At 41.2% G+C, this 18,312-nt stretch overlaps 1 protein-coding gene across 1 annotated transcript in view; it reads right to left on the reverse strand.

The window, feature by feature from the left end:
• The window catches only part of COBL (cordon-bleu WH2 repeat protein), a 440,790-nt gene extending 423,183 nt beyond the window's left edge, over window positions 1–17,607 (reverse strand). The window contains exon 1 of the mRNA XM_088464406.1: window positions 17,435–17,607. Coding sequence (XP_088320532.1) covers window positions 17,435–17,607 — 173 coding nt within the window. The remainder of the gene's footprint in view (window positions 1–17,434) is intronic.
• Window positions 17,608–18,312: the final 705 nt, after the last annotated feature.

The raw sequence follows: 18,312 nt of genomic DNA on the forward strand, positions 1-18,312 counted from the left end.
TGTCCTTGCTGATTTTCCTCACCATTTCTATATATGACTAGTGTTCATTCTAGCACCCTGCACTTGTCACAACCTGTGCAGTTCCTTTTTCCTGCCTGGGGTGTCGTGTTCTGCTCTGGTGCTTCTAGCACACTCAGCTGATGCAACAAACTTCCAAGATACAGAGCAGAGTGTGCTAGAAGCACCAAAGCAGAGAGTGACACCCCAGGCAGGAAAGAGGAACTGCATAGGCTGTGACAGGAGCAGGGTGCTAGAATGAACACTATGGGGTAAATTTATTAAGAATCGTGTTGGTCCGAGATTGCAATCATGGGAGTAAATTGCCATTTTTCCAAACACAGGAATTTGCCATGAAAAAAATGGGGGTATTTTCTGTATCTTTGATGTTAAAATGCACCCAAAAATACAAGTAGAAGTGAATACACCATCATCTGTACAGGGCAGTACTTTCCATAGACAGGAATACAACACAGGAATTGACCAAAAATCGTGATTATAATCACGGTTATGATAAAATCAAATTACGGTGTAAAAATAGACCCCCTCCTTAGCAAAGTGTCTAGCAGAAGCATACACAGATAAGTGTGATCCGTGTATTTTTCTGCCTTTTATTGTTAAATAAAAGGTTAAAAATATTTTAAAGAGACGTGGCCCTTTCCCCCCAAAGCATAACCAGCGCTGGGCTCCTGAGTCAGTCCTGGTTCTAAAAATAGGGGGGGGGGGAAACCGTGTTGGGTTCCCCCTTATTTAAGGAACCAGTGCTAGGCTCCCAGAGCAAGTCCCCCTATTTTTAAAACCAGCAGTGGACTCAAATCTAGCCGGGTGTAATGCCACAGCCAGGGGACCCTTTCACCAAGTCTCCCCGGCCAAAGCTGGGAGTTCTCAGGGAAGGTGGGGATCCAATAAAGGGGTCCCCTCTCTCTTGAGCATTCCAGACTTACGCTGAAGCCTGGGACTCTTCTCTGTGCCCCTGACCGGTGGATGCAGAGGTAATAGTGTGAAATACAGATTGGTACTATTGATTTTTTACAGTGGAACTGCAGGCGGCTGGCACCTGTAACCCCACTGTAAAAAAATAGTAAACACATGCATCTCTACCCCGGTCAATGACAGATACCGCGTGTTTTATCGGGGAAAAGCTGATTTTACAAGACCCGTGGGGACTACTGGGGAAGGGGACACAGCGACACCAGGAGGTAGGTAAGTGTTGTATTTTTTATTTACAGGTAAACTGTGGGAATTTTACTTGGAGAAGGGGACCGAACATCTGGCAGAAGCTAAGTATGTGTGAGTGTGTTAGGTATGTAATAAAGTTATAATTTCTAAAAGTGGTGATACAGGTGCCGGCCCCCTACTGGCATTTGTAGATCCACAAGTGCCAAAGGGCAGGCACGATGGCACCTTTAATTCCACTGTAAAAAAACAATAGTACCAATCTATATTTCACATTATTACCCCTGCACCCACCAGCCTGGGGTGCTCAGGAGAGGGAGGGGGCCTTTATTGGGGAGGTCCCCACCTCCCCTGAGATCCCCAGCTTGTGCTGACTAGCTTGGGGTGTTAATGCTTTGGCCGGGGAAAGGGTCCACCGGCTGTGGCATTACACCCTGCTTAGATTTGAGTCCGATGCTGGTTTTAACAAGAGGGAACCCCACGCTACGTTTTCCCCCTATTTTTAAAACCAGGACTGGTGGGTGGGGGGGCACATAATTTTTTTTTTTTAAGGTAAGCATTTCAGTCTCACTAAAATAGCAGAAACATACACAGATCACACTGATCTGTGTAGGTTTCTGCTAGACAAGCTAATCAGGAGGGGGGCTATTTGAAACTTCTATTTGGACACTGAGTTTGGTTTTATTACACCCGTGATTATAATCACGATTTTTGGTAAATTCCCATATTGTATTCCTTTCTAGGGAGAGTACTGCCATGTTGAGACGATGGTGTATTCATTTCTATATGTTTTCAAGTAAATGAAAGCGCTCTATAAGGTGCAGAATTGTCAGTATCACTTGTGTCATAGAGATGAACTAGGTAAGGATAAGATATAGAATAACACTATGAATGCTCCAAGCAGTGCCATTCCTGAAGGAGGCACCTCCTCTATTGTCACCCATGTCCCTGCCGATCCATGTCCTGCCGGCTTCTACGTTCCAAAACAGAGGAGCCGCTGAGCGCCGATCAGCATCAGCAGCGCTCCTCCTCCATGTCTGCTGCACTCTGTGCTCTCTGGTCATGGACTTCGCACAGCATGTGCCAGCCTGCCTGAGGAGCCGAGACTGACTCCGATACTGCAAGGCACCGGTGGCTGTTACTGACTGCGGGGAGAGTGGCCAGGACCCGAGAGAGTACAGCAGACCTTTCGGAGGTTTTCTAGCCCCCACTATCCCTAATCCTGACAGTCCTTACACTTTACTGTATATCACAGCATTCATCCTGTGAGCCCCTTGTTTTAGCCCATTACACATGTGGCGCTACCCATAACATAAAGAGATCTTATTCTTGATGAAAAAAGAGTTCTTGTTGTAGTCATTTATCACTCGAAAAGTCCAGTCTTTATGTCCCACTACAGATGCCAATACTCTCAGGTGTTCAACAAACAGTCCCAGCTGTATCCCAGTAAGATGTCACTCAAAAGGAATATATCAAAAAAAGAGGGGTAAATATAGTGTAGTATATTTGATTCACATTTATTTTAAAACATATACGGCAACATGGTCAATATATATATTTGCTCATAAAAACAACATACTGTATGTGGCTATATCCTCAGCCACTATGTATTATATAATATATCAAATAGTACAAAATTAATAAAAAAGATGATTTTCCATAACTGATGGATTAATAAAATTGGAACCGTACCCTGTTTGGCACCAGATTCGGTGCTGCAAGTGAGTATAAACGGAGGTATCCGGATTACAACCCTCCTCCCTTCAAGCAACTCATCAAGCTGACCTCGCACGGTTATGGTTCCAGTTAGGGGAATGCAGGTAAGTCCAAGCAATAACCCTCCAACGCGTTTCGAGTAATGCTACTCTTCCTCAAGGCTGTGGGGACTTCCTGCTACATGGCCTGCTATTTATGGGTCCTATGACCCGAAAGTGCAAATCATCTGGCCCATTGTATATTGTAATAACAATAAAAAGACCATAAAAAAAAACATTTGTACAGAGATAAAACATCATTCACTATTGTATTCATCCATAAATTAATTCAATATGCCAAAAACGCTCAATAAATAAATAAAAGAATCTCACTTCATTTCCAGTTCATATCTGAAGAGGGTATAGTTTTGTTTTGTTTCTTAACCGGAACAATAAAGTTAAGCAGAAGTGGTCACCTTGCTGCTACCCCCGTCTTAGCCTTCCACGCCGTCCCGCTACTTCCGGTTCCTGCCGGAAGTTGCAGCCATTACGGATCATGTGGTGAGGGATTCATTGCCCTATTATGGCGCATACGCGGAGGAATCTCCTGGCGCATGCATCAGACTGTAAACAGCTACCTCACTGAATGCATGCGTACAGGGACCACCACTCAGCGCATTCGCAGGAGACAGAGTCACTCGGGCTATTTCTCACACAACCCATAGTATTCAATCCCCTAAGTGACAAAAATCAGGAGGATACTAGATCAATGAATAAATAAGTTAAAACAAACCTTAGCCATTTTACATTCAATATTAATACTGAATTAGTTAATTTTTTGGGATTTAACAAGGGGATGCTAGAGACAAAAGGATACTCGAAACCTACAGATTCTCAACATTACATCAATAAAAGCAGTTTACATCATAGAAATTGGTTCAAGGGTATTCCTAAAAGTCAATTTATATGTTTAAGAAGAAACTGCAGTGACAAAAAAAGAGTTTATGATACAGAGTGAAAATATGAGTAAAAGATTCATCATAAGGATATGATAGAAACGATTTGGAAAAAAATAGAAATGAAGTATATATGATGGACAGAAAAACATTTTTAACACCCCAAAAAAACTCTAATAAGACAAACTATGATTTTTCATTTTCCCATCGCCATCGCGGTCACTTGTTTAAAAAATTCATCCTGATACCAAAAATAGTTATGGTCCAAAATAATTTCTATACTGCTCATGATAAAATGTATCTGATGTTTCGGGAGGTTGGACAGTTTATGCTTGGCATATACAGGTATACTGAGACTTCATGTCACAGGTGACCAGAAAGAAGGTTTCTTCCCATTTGACATTTTCCAAGAAATGTAGTACTGACGTTGTGTCCTTAACAAAGCTTTTTTAGGAGGGAAACTAGAGGCTATAAAATTGATCCACGTATCCTGAGAAGTTTGCAGTTAGTGATTTGATTCCTGATTCCTGTTAGTGATTTTGATTCCTGAGGCCTTCTGGGGGGGGATTTTGTGAGTTCTTGTGGAGTTTAGGAAGCTGATAAAATACTGGTATCCTAGGTGTAACGATATTAAGACACTCAAACTCTTTTCTTTATAATATTCCCAAGGTGAAGCCTTCTTCCAGATGTTCTTTTAATTCCTTTTTAAAATCCTTGGTTGGATCCTTTTCTAGTTTTCAGTAGGTGAAGTCATCTGCTAGCAGTCTCTCAGTTTCTTGCTGGTAGTTGATTTTGTCCATGACCACTAGACCTCCTCCCTTGTCCGCAGCTTTAATTATTATGTCTTTGTTATTCTTTAGTTCTTTGAGTGCAGTTTTTTCTGCGCTGTTCAGGTTGATTTTAATTGATGGCTTCTCTGGTAGTTTCTCGATATCTGCTTCCACTAATTTCTGGAATGTTTCCAAAGTGGCTCCTTTCATGTGGTTTGGAAAGAAGTTACTTTGTGGCTTAAGCTTTGTGTGTTTGACTGTATTTGTGGGATGTTCTTCTCTAGCTATGTTTTTAGTGCAGTGTTTCTTTGACAGTACTTTTTAAGGCATAACTGTTGCATGAATTTATGCAGATCTATATACAGATTGTCTGGAAGAAGGCCTCACCTTGGGAATATTAACAAGAAAAGAGTTTAAAGTACCTTAATAGCGTTACACCTAGGATACCAGTATTTTATCAGCTTCCTAAACTCTACAAGAACTCACAAAATCCACCCGGAAGGCCTATAGTTTCAGGAATCAAATCACTAACCACAAACCTCTCAGGATACGTGGATCAATTTTTACAGCCTCTAGTTTCCCTCCAAAAAAGCTTTGTTAAGGACACAACGTCAGTACTACATTTCTTGAAAAATGCCAAATGGGAAAATACCTTCTTTCTGGTCACCTGTGACATGAAGTCTCTGTATACCTTTATATGCCACGCAGATGGCTGCCTGCATACATACCATTATTTAAATAAACTGCCCAACCTCATCAGATAAATTTTATCATGAGCAGTATAAAATTTATTTTGGACCATAACTATTTTTGGTATTAGGATGAATTTTTTGCGCCCAGTTACGTGAATCTTCTTGTCGCCAAGTGGGAAGATGACTACATATGGCAGAATAACCCCTTTGAAGAACATCGGAAGTACTGGATACGGTACATAGATTATGTACTTTTTATCTGGAGTGGCAGTGAAGAAAGTCTCACGCATTTTCTGACCTACATGAATCATAACAAAATGAATTTTGAATTTACCCATACATGTAGCAAAACAAGTGTCCAATTCTTGGACTTAGAAATTTATGTAGAACACAATGCAATGAGTAAAACATATTTCAAAAAGGAAGACTGCAATAATTACTTACATTCATCAAGTAACCACCATCCAAAATGGATAGGAAACATCCTAGGGGGGCAATTCTAAAGATTAAAAAGAAACTGCACAAACCCTGAAGATTTTGAAGAACAAAGCAACAACTTGAAGAAGCTATTCCTGGAGAGAGATTATCATGAAACATTGGTTGAAAACAGCCTCAGAAAAATAAGAATCCTAAAAAGAGAAGATCTTATTGAATACAAACATCTATACAAAGGGCTTACAGTCAAGTCTCAAAAGACACTGCCATTTACTTCTTCTAGATCAGAACCTGAAGGAAGAAATTACATCCAAACCCAAAATTGTCTATAGGAGGGACCAAACCCTCCAGAACATCCTTACATCCAGCTGCACACCCCCCGAGAATAAACAGACAGGAAATTTCCAAAAGGGACTCCACCAGTGCCTGAATTGCAAAGGCTGCAGAAATCTGCAAAAAATCTCCACTAAACCTATTACCAAATTCCGGTCTAATTATAAGAATAAGGACTTTGAAATCAAACAACATTTGAGTTGTAACACAGAAGGAGTGATCTATCTGTTAGAGTGCGACTGTGGTCTACAATACATTGGCTGCAAAATTAGAAAATTCAAAATAAGAATAAGTGAACACATTAACAATACAGTATAATGTTTTATAATGTTAACCCATATTGTTTCCAACAATTTTTTCCAAGGCAATAAAAAATCCTTAAAAACTACGTTTCATGGCCATCAAGATGTTCAAACCAGACTGGAGAGGAGGAGACTTTATGGTAAATATTTCCAAATCAGAAACAGAGTGGATCTATAATATGGGAACACAGGGCCTGATTCAGAGCTGGACGCTCTGACCAGAATGCTCGCTCTGAATCAGTGCCCTCCTACCTAAAAATGGAGCAGCCTCCTGGCCGCTCGCATAGCTGTGGGTGACCACCCACAGCATATGCAAGTGGCCAAAAAGATGGTCGCGATGGTCAAGACCATCGCGACCATCGGGCTTGCGACGAGACCCTGCGGTAGGGTCTCGGTGACCGCAAGCCCTGGAGTGATTTTGGCTCTATCAGAGCCAAAATCACTCCCACTGACATCACTAGTGATGTCAGTGGGGCCGGACCCAGACGGTAGGCGTTCCCATGGGACGCCTCCGTCTGGCAGCCACGACCCCGGCACGCCCACCAAAGGGGGCGTGCTGTCAGTCACCATCGACAGCACGCCCCCTTTGGTGCGTGACCCATAACGACGGCTTGGCCGTCGATATTCGGGTCTCGCGCATGCGCACGATGGAGCCGGCTCCCTCGTGCGCATGCGCACTTGGGCAACATCGACCCACTTGCGAGCGCTCAACGCTCGTGAGCGGGTCTGAATCAGGCCCAGAGACACAGGCACCCGTGCTCCCTGACCGCGAGACACGGGCGCACATCGTTACCGGAGTTCCGACTGCACATGGTGCGCGAATCAAGATGGCAGAGCTCCAAGCAAGGGAGCCATCCAGCATACCTACCTACACCGAACGGGGTCAGCGATAGCAGAGGAGGAGACCCCTACATCTTCCCCCAATGAACACCAGCAGCAAGTAGGGTAAGATAGGGAAAGAAGTATATTTGACCTGTGAACGATGTCTGCACCAATTTTTTCTCCAAAGGGCTATAAACACCTGGTGCCTATATAACTGTGTATTAATGCAGCATTCGTGGATCTGACTATTAGCTATTTTGTACCCAGATATTTTTTACCCAGTTTCTTTACTATTTAAATACATATGCATATTTACTGTCTTTATTTTTTCCCTTTATTTTTATTATCCTAATTTTTCTTATTCATTCCTTTTTCCTTGATTCCCTTATAACTGGTCCTTCCCTTTTCTCATATTCTCTTAATTGCATCACTACCACCTTTTCCTTTCATTTATTCCACACTTGGAGTATTCATAGTGTTATTCTTATTCTGTATCTTATCCCTACCTACTGTAGTTCATCTCTACGACACAAGTCATACTGACAATTCTGCACCTTATAGAGCGTTTTCATTTACGTGAAAATTTGCTTTAAGGATCCCCAAGGAGTATTATTAATATTATTACTATTATTATTGAGAGCTGCTGTCATCTCAGGAGCCCTGGATAAGACTTGTTTACTCATTTCTATATGTATTTTCGACTGCATTTTAATTGTGAAATCGGCCGTGATTAACTCTAAAGATACGGGAAATACTCCTGTTTTTGCCATAGTAAATTCCCGTGTTAGGAAAATTGACTCAACATTTCCGTACAGCCAAATTCAGACCAACACAATTCTTAGTAAATTTACCCCTTAGTATCAACAACAAAAAATGAAATAAGTGAAATGCAATTATACATTGCTAAAAGTGTAAATGGGTCGTAGCAGTGGCTAAGCAATTAACTGTATTATTGAAGATCAGGAAATAAATATAATTTAATATACTCATACTTCAGGTCATCTAAACACTGTGTTTATAATTTATATTGACTTTTATGTTTTGCTGGTTTATAAATATACCAAGCATAATTACAATTTCTCAATGGTAGTAAACTACTCCCTGCCCTGTTGCTACACCCTTTTCTAAATGATTGCTTTTTTGTCATGGATTACTCATTTACAGTAGTAATAGCTGTACACTGCCTTGGGAAAATTTATTAACACCTACTCATTAGCTTTAGAGCTTTAGTGAAGTCAAATCCTAATGCACAAGGTTTAAGAACTGTAAAAGTATAAATCACATGACACAATCTAAGGTCTAAATGCCTGATTCAGAGATGTACGCTAATGCTATCGCAGCAATCCCGTACACAGCTTCTGTGCGACAATATGAGACTCCCACTTGGGGCTTTGCAAATCCAAGTATTTGCATTCAAATACGCAGCATCGGTCTCAGATTCTTCGGTAATCAGACTTCTCAATAGCCCCGTGGTCACACAGAATGGCCACATGTACTGAGACTCTGGGCCACTTTCACTGCATATGGGATTGCAGACATAGACGTGGGTGACACCCCAAAAACAGTCATAGCACACCTGCGTTTTTTGCTTTCACTCCTCGTTAGCTCCCACAAACGCTGTCAATCACACTAAAATGTAAAAAGTCTCTGCCAGCAGTGCGACTCAGACATATGCTCAGATTGCTGATTCTCGCTCTACTGCATAAACAACTGAATAGCGTACATGTGTGAGTCAGGCGCTATTAACTCACAAGTTCCCTGAGCAGATAGTAAAGATCCAGAGTACACATGACATACAACGGGGAGATTGGTGTGTGGGGCCTCTTCTCACCTGTGGCCCCGTCCCCCTTAGCGCATCACACGGTCAAGGCTTGTTCTTAACAGGCAGCCCACCGGCTGTCTTTCACAGCTAGTAGTGCCGTGGCACGCTGATATTGTGAGAAGACAGAAGAGAAGAGGCTCCGTCCACAACCAGCTGAAAAAGGCTACGCGCCCCACAAACACCAGACAGTGACGTCATGCACAACAGATGCAGAGCGGGTCCGCGTCCAGGACCGGCAGGAAAGGTAAGATCAGCAGCACTGTACTCTCCAGGCCACCATCAGCTGCCGCCTGCCAGCCGGTCTGTAGAGAGGAGGGGACAAGCCATATTCGCCTGTTTTTTTGCGAAAATTTAGCCTAAAAAAAATTCGCCAAATTCAATTCCAGGACAATTTCGCCTAAGCGGAAGCAATTCTCCAAAAAAGATTCTCCAATCAATAGCTGGTGAAAAGAAATGCAAAATCTTTATTTTGGGGTGCAAATGTGGGAAACAACTCAGACCCCTTGGGACAGCCCCCAAAGGACAAATCTGTAAAAAAAAAAAACAGAAACAAAAACCTAAGAACACACCAAAAAAAATGTAAAAAGTGGGGGGATAAACATAAAAAGGAGCGAAATAGACTTTTTGGGGGTCCACAAGTATGGGTCAGGTGTTTTTGGGATTGCAGGTGCATGCAGCAGGTGGATTTTTCAAGTTTTTTAAAAGTTCACTTTAGAGGCATAAAAATATGCTAGCACCCATTTTCAAGTACCCCAAACTTGACAGGACTACTTATTTTCACCAAAAAATACAGCTTTATGCCATTCTTCACCACTTTTACAAAGACGCTAATAGCAAGCAATTTACACAACTTAAGTAAGCAAAATCGTCTTATTAGGCTATTAGTACACATCTATATTGATTCCCTATGTTAATATCTTTTTCTGGGGTACAACTGATTTCCCCAATTCTTTCAGTACTTTTCGCCTATTCCGCATTCGCCAATGTCCGTTTTCGCCTGTTTTGCAATTGAGTAAGGGGAAAATCAGGGACGAGCACGGAATAAATTCGCCTCTGAAACAGGCGAATGAAGCGAAAGGTCGGACAAGCGAAAACTTCGCCTCTAATTGAATATGGCCCATAGAATCACTATTTCCAGTGCTCTTTATTTCAATATAGTTACTTTATTTGTAATATTTTTTTTCTTTATTATTTAACTTGTATTGTATTACTGTTAACATCGAAACACAACAATACACGAGCATACTATAACGGGCAGTTCAGTCTCTATTTTTAAGGTATACAGGTTGAGTCTCCCCTATCCAAATATTCCAAAATATGGAATATTCCGAAATATGAATTTTTTTTTAGCATGACTGTGATAGTGACACCTTTGCTTTTTGATGGTTCACTGTACACAAACTTTATTTAAAGCCCAAAATTATTACAAATATTGTATAAAATCACCTTCAGACTGTGTGTTTAAGTTGTATATGAAACATAAATAAATTTCATGTATGTACACACGCTTTGTTGAGTCACAAAATTATTGAAAATATTGTATCAAATGACCTGCATGCTGTGTGTATAAGGTGTATATATTACATAAATGCATTCTGTGTATAGATTTGGGTCCTAATCCCAAGATATCTCATTATGGTATGCAAATATTCCAATATACGGAATATTCCGATATCCAAACTACTCTTGGTCCCAAGCATTTTGGATATGGGAGACTCAACCTGTAGTAATTTTAATAATTTTACATGGTGAAATGTAATAAGTCCCACAAAATGAGTATATTAAACAAGGATACTAAATGTGGATTTTACTGCACACACAATGGTTGTCAACCCCAATAAGATTGATTTAAAGTTGATCAGTAATGCCATCAAGCTGTTTAGCATGAACAACTAATAGCTAAGCTTACATTCAGTTCGGCAACACAGACATACTGTATTTACCATAATCTGCATTTAAAAGTGGTGTGAAAATATTGCCCCTACTCGCAATGTGGTAATGTAATATACAGCCAGAATTTACCATTCTGCAGGTTCTGAGACAGAACTTCTGCAAAAGTCCTGTCCCGGTGAATGGTTAGAAGAAAAGTGATAGATATTGCTTCCAGAACCATGACACAGTAGCCCAAAATACTACTATGGGTAAATGCCATCTCAAGAGCGTAACATTCCGGAGCTTGGTAAAGTGCCCTATGAGGGCTGCTTTTGTGTACAAAACTGAAGATATTTGCTGTGGTCCCTCCTTCTTGCATTCAAGCATGGGCTTCGGAACGAGGAGGGGGAGCAAGGGGGCGGCTTGGAAGACAAACGAGAACATTTCTTACTATAAAGAAACCACAATCATTACCCAGGAATAAAAATAATAAAAGTAATATAATGTAAATTATAGTATCCATAGATATGTTACATTTAGAAGCCAAACAGAAATATTGGTGAAGAGATGTATTTTAAATGTTACATATATTGGAAGAAGTGCTTACAAACTTTTTTAGGTACATGTAATATACAGAAATAGTGGTATATAGAAGGTCTTGCTTATAAAAGCTCCAGCTAAACCTGTATATATATATATATATTATCTGACTCCATTCATGTCGAATCATACCGGCGGTTCAATGCCCGACAAAGGAGGAAATCCCGATCATCGTAAAGGTAAGTATTTACTAACCTAACCCCCCTAACCCTCCTTAGGGGTACCTAACCCTAACCTCCCCCCCTGTGCCTAACCCTAACCCACCTCTAAGTGCCTAAACCTAACCCCCCCTTCCCCGCTGCCTAAACCTAAGTCCCCCTGGGGGGTGCCTAACCCTAACCTCCCCCCGGGGTTGCCCAACCTTAACCCTCCCTCCCCCTAGCCTAACCCTAACCTCTCGGTGGGGGTGCCTAACCCTAAGTCCCCCCCCGGGAGCCCTAAACCTAAACCTCCCCCCCCGCGGCTGTCCGCTGCGGCGCCCAGCATCCGCTTGATCGGGATGCCTGGCGCCGGTCTCCTGACGTCGGGCAAATGACAGGCGTCTACATTTAGACGCCTGTCATTCATCCCTAGTCGGGATAAAGCAGTCCGGAAGCTGGCGGTGGGCATTTAGACTGTCGGGTTCCAGACTACATCCCTTCATGTCTTTGCTTTGTGTTTCAGTTCACACAGATAGTCACGTACTGTTTTTTTGCCTTATAGTCTTATGCAATATATCATAATCCCCAATTATCCCAGGTTTCCAGATTATATAACCTTCGCCTCATTCTTGTTGCTTGTGGTAAGAAAACACATTTGCCCATGCTGCAAAAGTGCACCCAAATGTATACATATCTAAAAATTGTGCCTATCTCCAGCATGGCTCTATCTGGTGCTGAAATTAAGAAGAACTCCACACAAAGTAGAATTTACAGCATTAGGAAGGTAGAAGCTGACTGGTCCCCCCACCCTCCTCCCCTGTCCTAACACTCACTGTAAAGTGTAAACTGCAATTGTCTCAGCCCGGAAGGCCCTGCAGACATATAGGGCTGTTGCGTAAGATTCAAAAGCTGCCAATAGAGAAGGAGCACTTAAAGTGTCACCATTGCCAGTAAGGTAAAAAATGAAAAACACAAAATAAACTAGGGGACTACTGTGGGGCATAACATTAACTAGGGCGCTACTAGGGGGCATAACAGTAACTAGGACACTATGTTTGGGCATAACAGTAACTAGGTAACTAAAATGGGGCATAACATTAACTAAGACACAACTGTGAAGCTGTCGCAGCATGACGGACACCGGCTGTTACTTACTGGGTCCGGCAGCAGTGGGGTCCTGGCCGGTGGCGGGCAGTGGGTGGGAAATCCCCAGCGCCCACTGCTGGTGTCCTCACTGCCGGCTCTAACCATTCAGCAGCAGCAGCGTGCAGGCGGCCGCGGCTCCCATAGGGACATGCGCGCCACTCTGTGTTTCAGGTAAAGGGACAGGTGCCAATCAGGGGCCACGTTCGGCGTGACATCTGTAGCTCCTCCCAATATGTAGGAGACTCTGAGCACTGAACAGTGCCAGAGTATAGGCTCCATTACCTTACACCAGCGTTCAAACCTCTGTGATTCCGTCTGCTCGTTTTGACCCTTGGCTTGTTCGTGACCTAACACTGTCTTCTCCCTGGTACTATACTTGGTATTCTGGTTCTGACCTTGGCTCCGTTCCTGACCCGATATTGCCTGATCCCTGGTCAGGGCCGCAACTAGGGGGGGCTGGAGGTGCACGTGCACCGGGTGCGCCGCTGCACCCGCCGCCAGTGTCCTCCAGCCTGGCGCTGCAGGGGGGGCTCCAAGCCGGACGCTCACTAAGATTTTATTACCAGCAGGTGCCCGACTCCTTCCCTGCAGGAGGCTGGGGCTCTCTCCTGAACACCAGCTTCAGGCTCTCCCCACGGGCACTATGGGAGAGACATCATGACGTCTCTCTCATAGTTCCGAGGAGCAAACGGGCAGACTGGACGGCGGCGGACGTAGGAATGGGGTTTAAGGTAAGTATTGTTTTTTGGGGTATTTTCGTGTAAGCGGCACTATAGGGGCATTACTGTGGGGGCATTACCATATGGGCACTATTACAGGGGCATTACTATGGGGGCATTACTATAAGGGCACTACTACAGGGGCATTACCATATGGGCACTACTACAGGGACATTACTATATGGGCACTACTACAGGGGCATTACTATGGGAGCACTTCTACAGGGGTATTACCATATGGGCACTACTACAGGGGCATTACTATATGGGCATTACTACAGGGACATTACCATATGAGCACTACTACAGGGGCATTACTATATGGGCACTACTACAGGGGCATTACCTCAGGAGCATTACTATAGGTGCATTGCTGAAGGGGGCATTGCTATGGGGGACTTACCAGGGATGGCGCCAAATTACTGTCTTGCCCTAGGTAACAAAAATCCTAGTTTCGGCCCTGCCCTGGTACCGCCTTGTCTGTTTGATTCTGACTCGGCTTGTTGACCACGATTAAATGTCTTCATCGTTCTCCGCTCTAATCCAGAGTACACCAGCACCTGTACTAGGGAACCTAGTCTGAGGGCCACACAGCTAAGTCCAAACCTCTTTGTGGGGGCCTCTGGTGAATATCGTCGGCACATTAGACTCCGCGCCTCAGTTCTGGGTCTCGCCAATCCCGAAGTACAGACTAGCATCTATTATATATCCGTGAGTTGCGACAGAAGCATAACATTAACTAAGACACTACTGTGGGGCATAACATTAACTAGGGCACTACTATAGAGCATAACATTAACTACGGCACTACTGTGGGGAATACCATTAACTAGGGCACTACTTTAGGCAATACAATAACTAACTCACTACTATGGGCATAACATTAACCAGGGCACTACTATAGGGCATAACAATAACTAAATCACTACTATGGGCATAACATTAACTAGGGCACTACTATGGGACATACTATTAACTAGGGCACTACTATAGGGCATAACATTACCTAGGGCACTACTATGGGGCATAACATTTACCACGGCACTACTGTGGGGAATACCATTAACTAGGGCACTACTATAGGGCATAACATTAACTAAATCACTACTATAGGCATAACATTAACTAGGGCACTACTATGGGACATAACATTACCTGGGCACTACTATGAGGCATAACATTAACCAGGGCACTAATTTTGCATTTCTATTTGACCTACTGCAGGAAAGAAGATGTCCATATGATTTTTAAAGCGTTAAACAATGGATATAGAAAAGTATTTATTTCATCACATTTTATATGGAAAATGCTACATTCGCATTTATTAATAACATTGCCAAGACACTAGTCTCTCTTGTGTACATAACACTTCATTACATTATTATATTGTGTACAAATAGGATCATGTGAGCTTAGCTTTTATTATGTACCCTCTTTTTGTTTTTCTAGGAAAAAAGCTGCTGGTACTTACCTAGTTATAATATGATGCAATATTTCTAGCAGCTTCCACACTTATTTTTTTCATTTCTTAAATGAGTACACACATTTAGGGGCATATTTATTAACATTATTTTTACTAAAATAATGTGAAAACAGGTGTTCTTTTTGCACCCTTTTTACATTTAGTATCACATACATTTTTTAAAGGGCAATTGGAGTAGTTTTTGTGAAAAACTACCCCAATCCCTTTAATTCGTAGATTTTTAGTAAACAGATCACATTTCCTATACTTGTAATGGGAAATGTGATCTGTCTGAAATTTACTACAAAGAAATTGTAAAAAAATACAGCAGAAAGCCCTGTGATAATAACGCCACCTTCAGATTGCGTTATTAGGGCTTTCCCCCGGTTCACCGACTCCTGCGATTGCGGGACGGTGCTGGGAGTAGCAGCAGCCGGCAGCGCATGCGAGGACACATACTCACTGTATTTTTTTTTAAAAATACAGTGTAAAGTATGTGAAGTGGATTTGCAGGGACAGAGCTTTACCGCAAGCTCTCTCCCTGCATGCGATTTTTGATACATCCTTGCAAATTTATATGAGATGCGTATTGTGATAAATATGTCCCTTATTCCTGTTTCCAGAACTAGTTATAATAATTAAATTAAATACATAAAAAAAAAGGTGCCGGTACTGTGTACACCTGAGTACCATCAGGAAAAAAGCATTGGGCATAATTATGTATTTGTATGCCTGACACAGAAATAATGTGGTTTTGTAATACCTTGAAATACAGCGACTCAACATACATACATAAGCATGCCTTTTTGCCATACTTAACACAATTAGTAATGAATGAAAAGTTCATTACTAGTGAATAAAAATAAGCCCTTACTGTCAGCAGTATTTATAGCCATTATTATTATTAGTGACATATACTTATATAGTTCTTATATAGTGCCAGCACCCGATAGTCAGCAATACAGAAAATAGTGGGCGGCACTCCGGGTCTGGAATCAATAACAAACGTTCCAGAGCCAGATACAAAATTTTTACCTTAACAAAAAAGGGGCTGCGAAACGTTGGTGTACCTTGTGACATGAGATAAAACTAGTTTTATTGATTCAAGACCTGGAGTTCCGCCCATTATCTATCTATCAAAGTTATATTTTATTTAAAAAAAAAACATTGTTAAAACAATATTACAGCATTATATATAGTATATAGAACATCATCAGTCACATATACAGTATATAGACATCATAATGTATTATGTCCTTAGAAATAAAGTTAATATAAATAGTTTAGTATACTTCAATAAAGCACCCTTGTAAGAGTGGCTTTGTATAGAATATTTGTTACTTACAATATATCATACAGTGTCCATTTTATTAATCCTTAGTATGTATAATAATGCATGCACATGTGGCAAACTGGCATCTAACAATGACTCAATACTATCCCCTGTTGGTTTCAGCAAGCAGTCTCTGATGCGTATAACAAGGGCTTCCCCATCACAGGGGCAGACAGACTGTCCTCTGTCTGCCCCTGCAGCCCAAAGTGCAGAACAACTCCAGACTCCTGGTAAGATGATATCCTTATAAGTAACAATAAGTATTTCATCCATGGTGGTAGACAGAATTTCATCAACCAAGTTGACTTTCACAGGTTAAGTGGTTCCACGCATCCCTGCATCTATTAAAACTAATCTAGCCTTTGTTTTTCTAGACTTTGTTTTGCTCAATACAAAGTAAAAATAATCAATCAACAAATCAATGAATCAATTCATCTTCAATATATTTATTAAACCAGTGAAATATACAAAATTATAAGGATTAGTGAGTACAAACAATATATATATAAATGGCAGTGTCTATAGATTTCACACAAACCTGACACATTACCAACTAATGAAAACCATATTGGTAAGTGGTAATGTATATAAGGTATAGTGTTATAATATGCATAACAAAGAAAATGCAGATAAGTGCAACATACTTTACAACATACTTTACAACATACTTTACAATATTACAGGCATAAAAAGTGTGTTTATGTAAAACAATATCCAATATAAAAGTGGATAAACATTGTATTACATAAAATGAAACTAAAATAAATATATGCATGGTGGACAGAAGAATGCAACCAAGGGCAAAAACATTTATGCAAATTATTCCAAAAAATGTATTGAAGCTACTTGTTTTCGATCCACTATTGTTTAAAGTCTATAAACCCTCTTTAACAAAATATCATCCTAATCTCCAACCCTAATAATCCAATGTAAACTGTTAGTGATCTGAAAAAAAAGACTGCAACATTCTAATGTTTACATTGATGTATGCATGAATTATTACAGTGGCTTTAAAAATATTTAGTATTTGGCACATTTTATATTATTACATGATGGAATCAAGGGATTTATTCAGGAATTATTTCCACTGATGAACACAAAATATTAATGTCAAATAAATACAGAACTTTAAAGCTGCCTCTTTCTTATCTAATTATAAATACCTGGAAGTAACAATATAGGTTCCTAGAGTAACACCTATGTTTCGAGTCTTCATCTTTTCCCTTGCCAGATCTCCCAGTGATAAAGAGAGTTGTTTTGTTCCAGATAATCCAGACACAGCAGATTCTGAATGCACATAGTCTTTTGCTGGTTGCCACCGTACAACACACGACATTACAGCACACTGTTGTTAGCAAGTCAAAGTCCTCAGAGTGGTCGTCTCCGATAGTTACTCATTAATGTTAGTATAAAGTGATCTACAGTACAGTAACTGCAGTCCTCCTTATCCTAATGCAGCAGCAGGACTCTTATGTAACACTTATGAGTAACTTGTTTCATCCTAATAATTATAATTACACTACAGCGCATAAAATATTCCCAGCCCATAATTTCTCAAGAGTCATGACATTAAAAAGTGTGTTAGTGTACAACACCATGGTTAAGTATTTCTCATAGCCCTTGACTCCTAAGTATGTTTCACATAAAACTGCAAACACTGGAATCCAAGTAACTGCATAATCGGATGACTTTCGTTTGGACAATACAACCATCCAATCATGCAGCGGTTTCCAAACTTGGTGCCGCGGGGCACTTGCAAGGGTGCCACGGGTTGGCGGTCCAGACCAAGTCAAATTATTTATAGTCAATGTAATATGCAAAACCAGTACTAGTGGCACCCAATCATACAATCTGTGTCAACCTGAAGCACAACCCTGTCCACCATCATGTAACTGAACCTAATGATTACAGGTAAGCACAATTTACTTTATTTAAAATTTTTTGATGAATTTCTCAATAAAAAACTATTGGCCTAGGGCAGTGGTCTCCAAACAAAGCTCGCAAGCTACCGGTAACTTGCGATCTTAATTTTGGTAGCTCA

The sequence above is a fragment of the Taudactylus pleione genome, unplaced genomic scaffold (assembly GCF_031769625.1).
Source record: "Taudactylus pleione unplaced genomic scaffold, aTauple2 ptg000054l, whole genome shotgun sequence".
Lineage (NCBI taxonomy): Eukaryota > Metazoa > Chordata > Amphibia > Anura > Myobatrachidae > Taudactylus > Taudactylus pleione.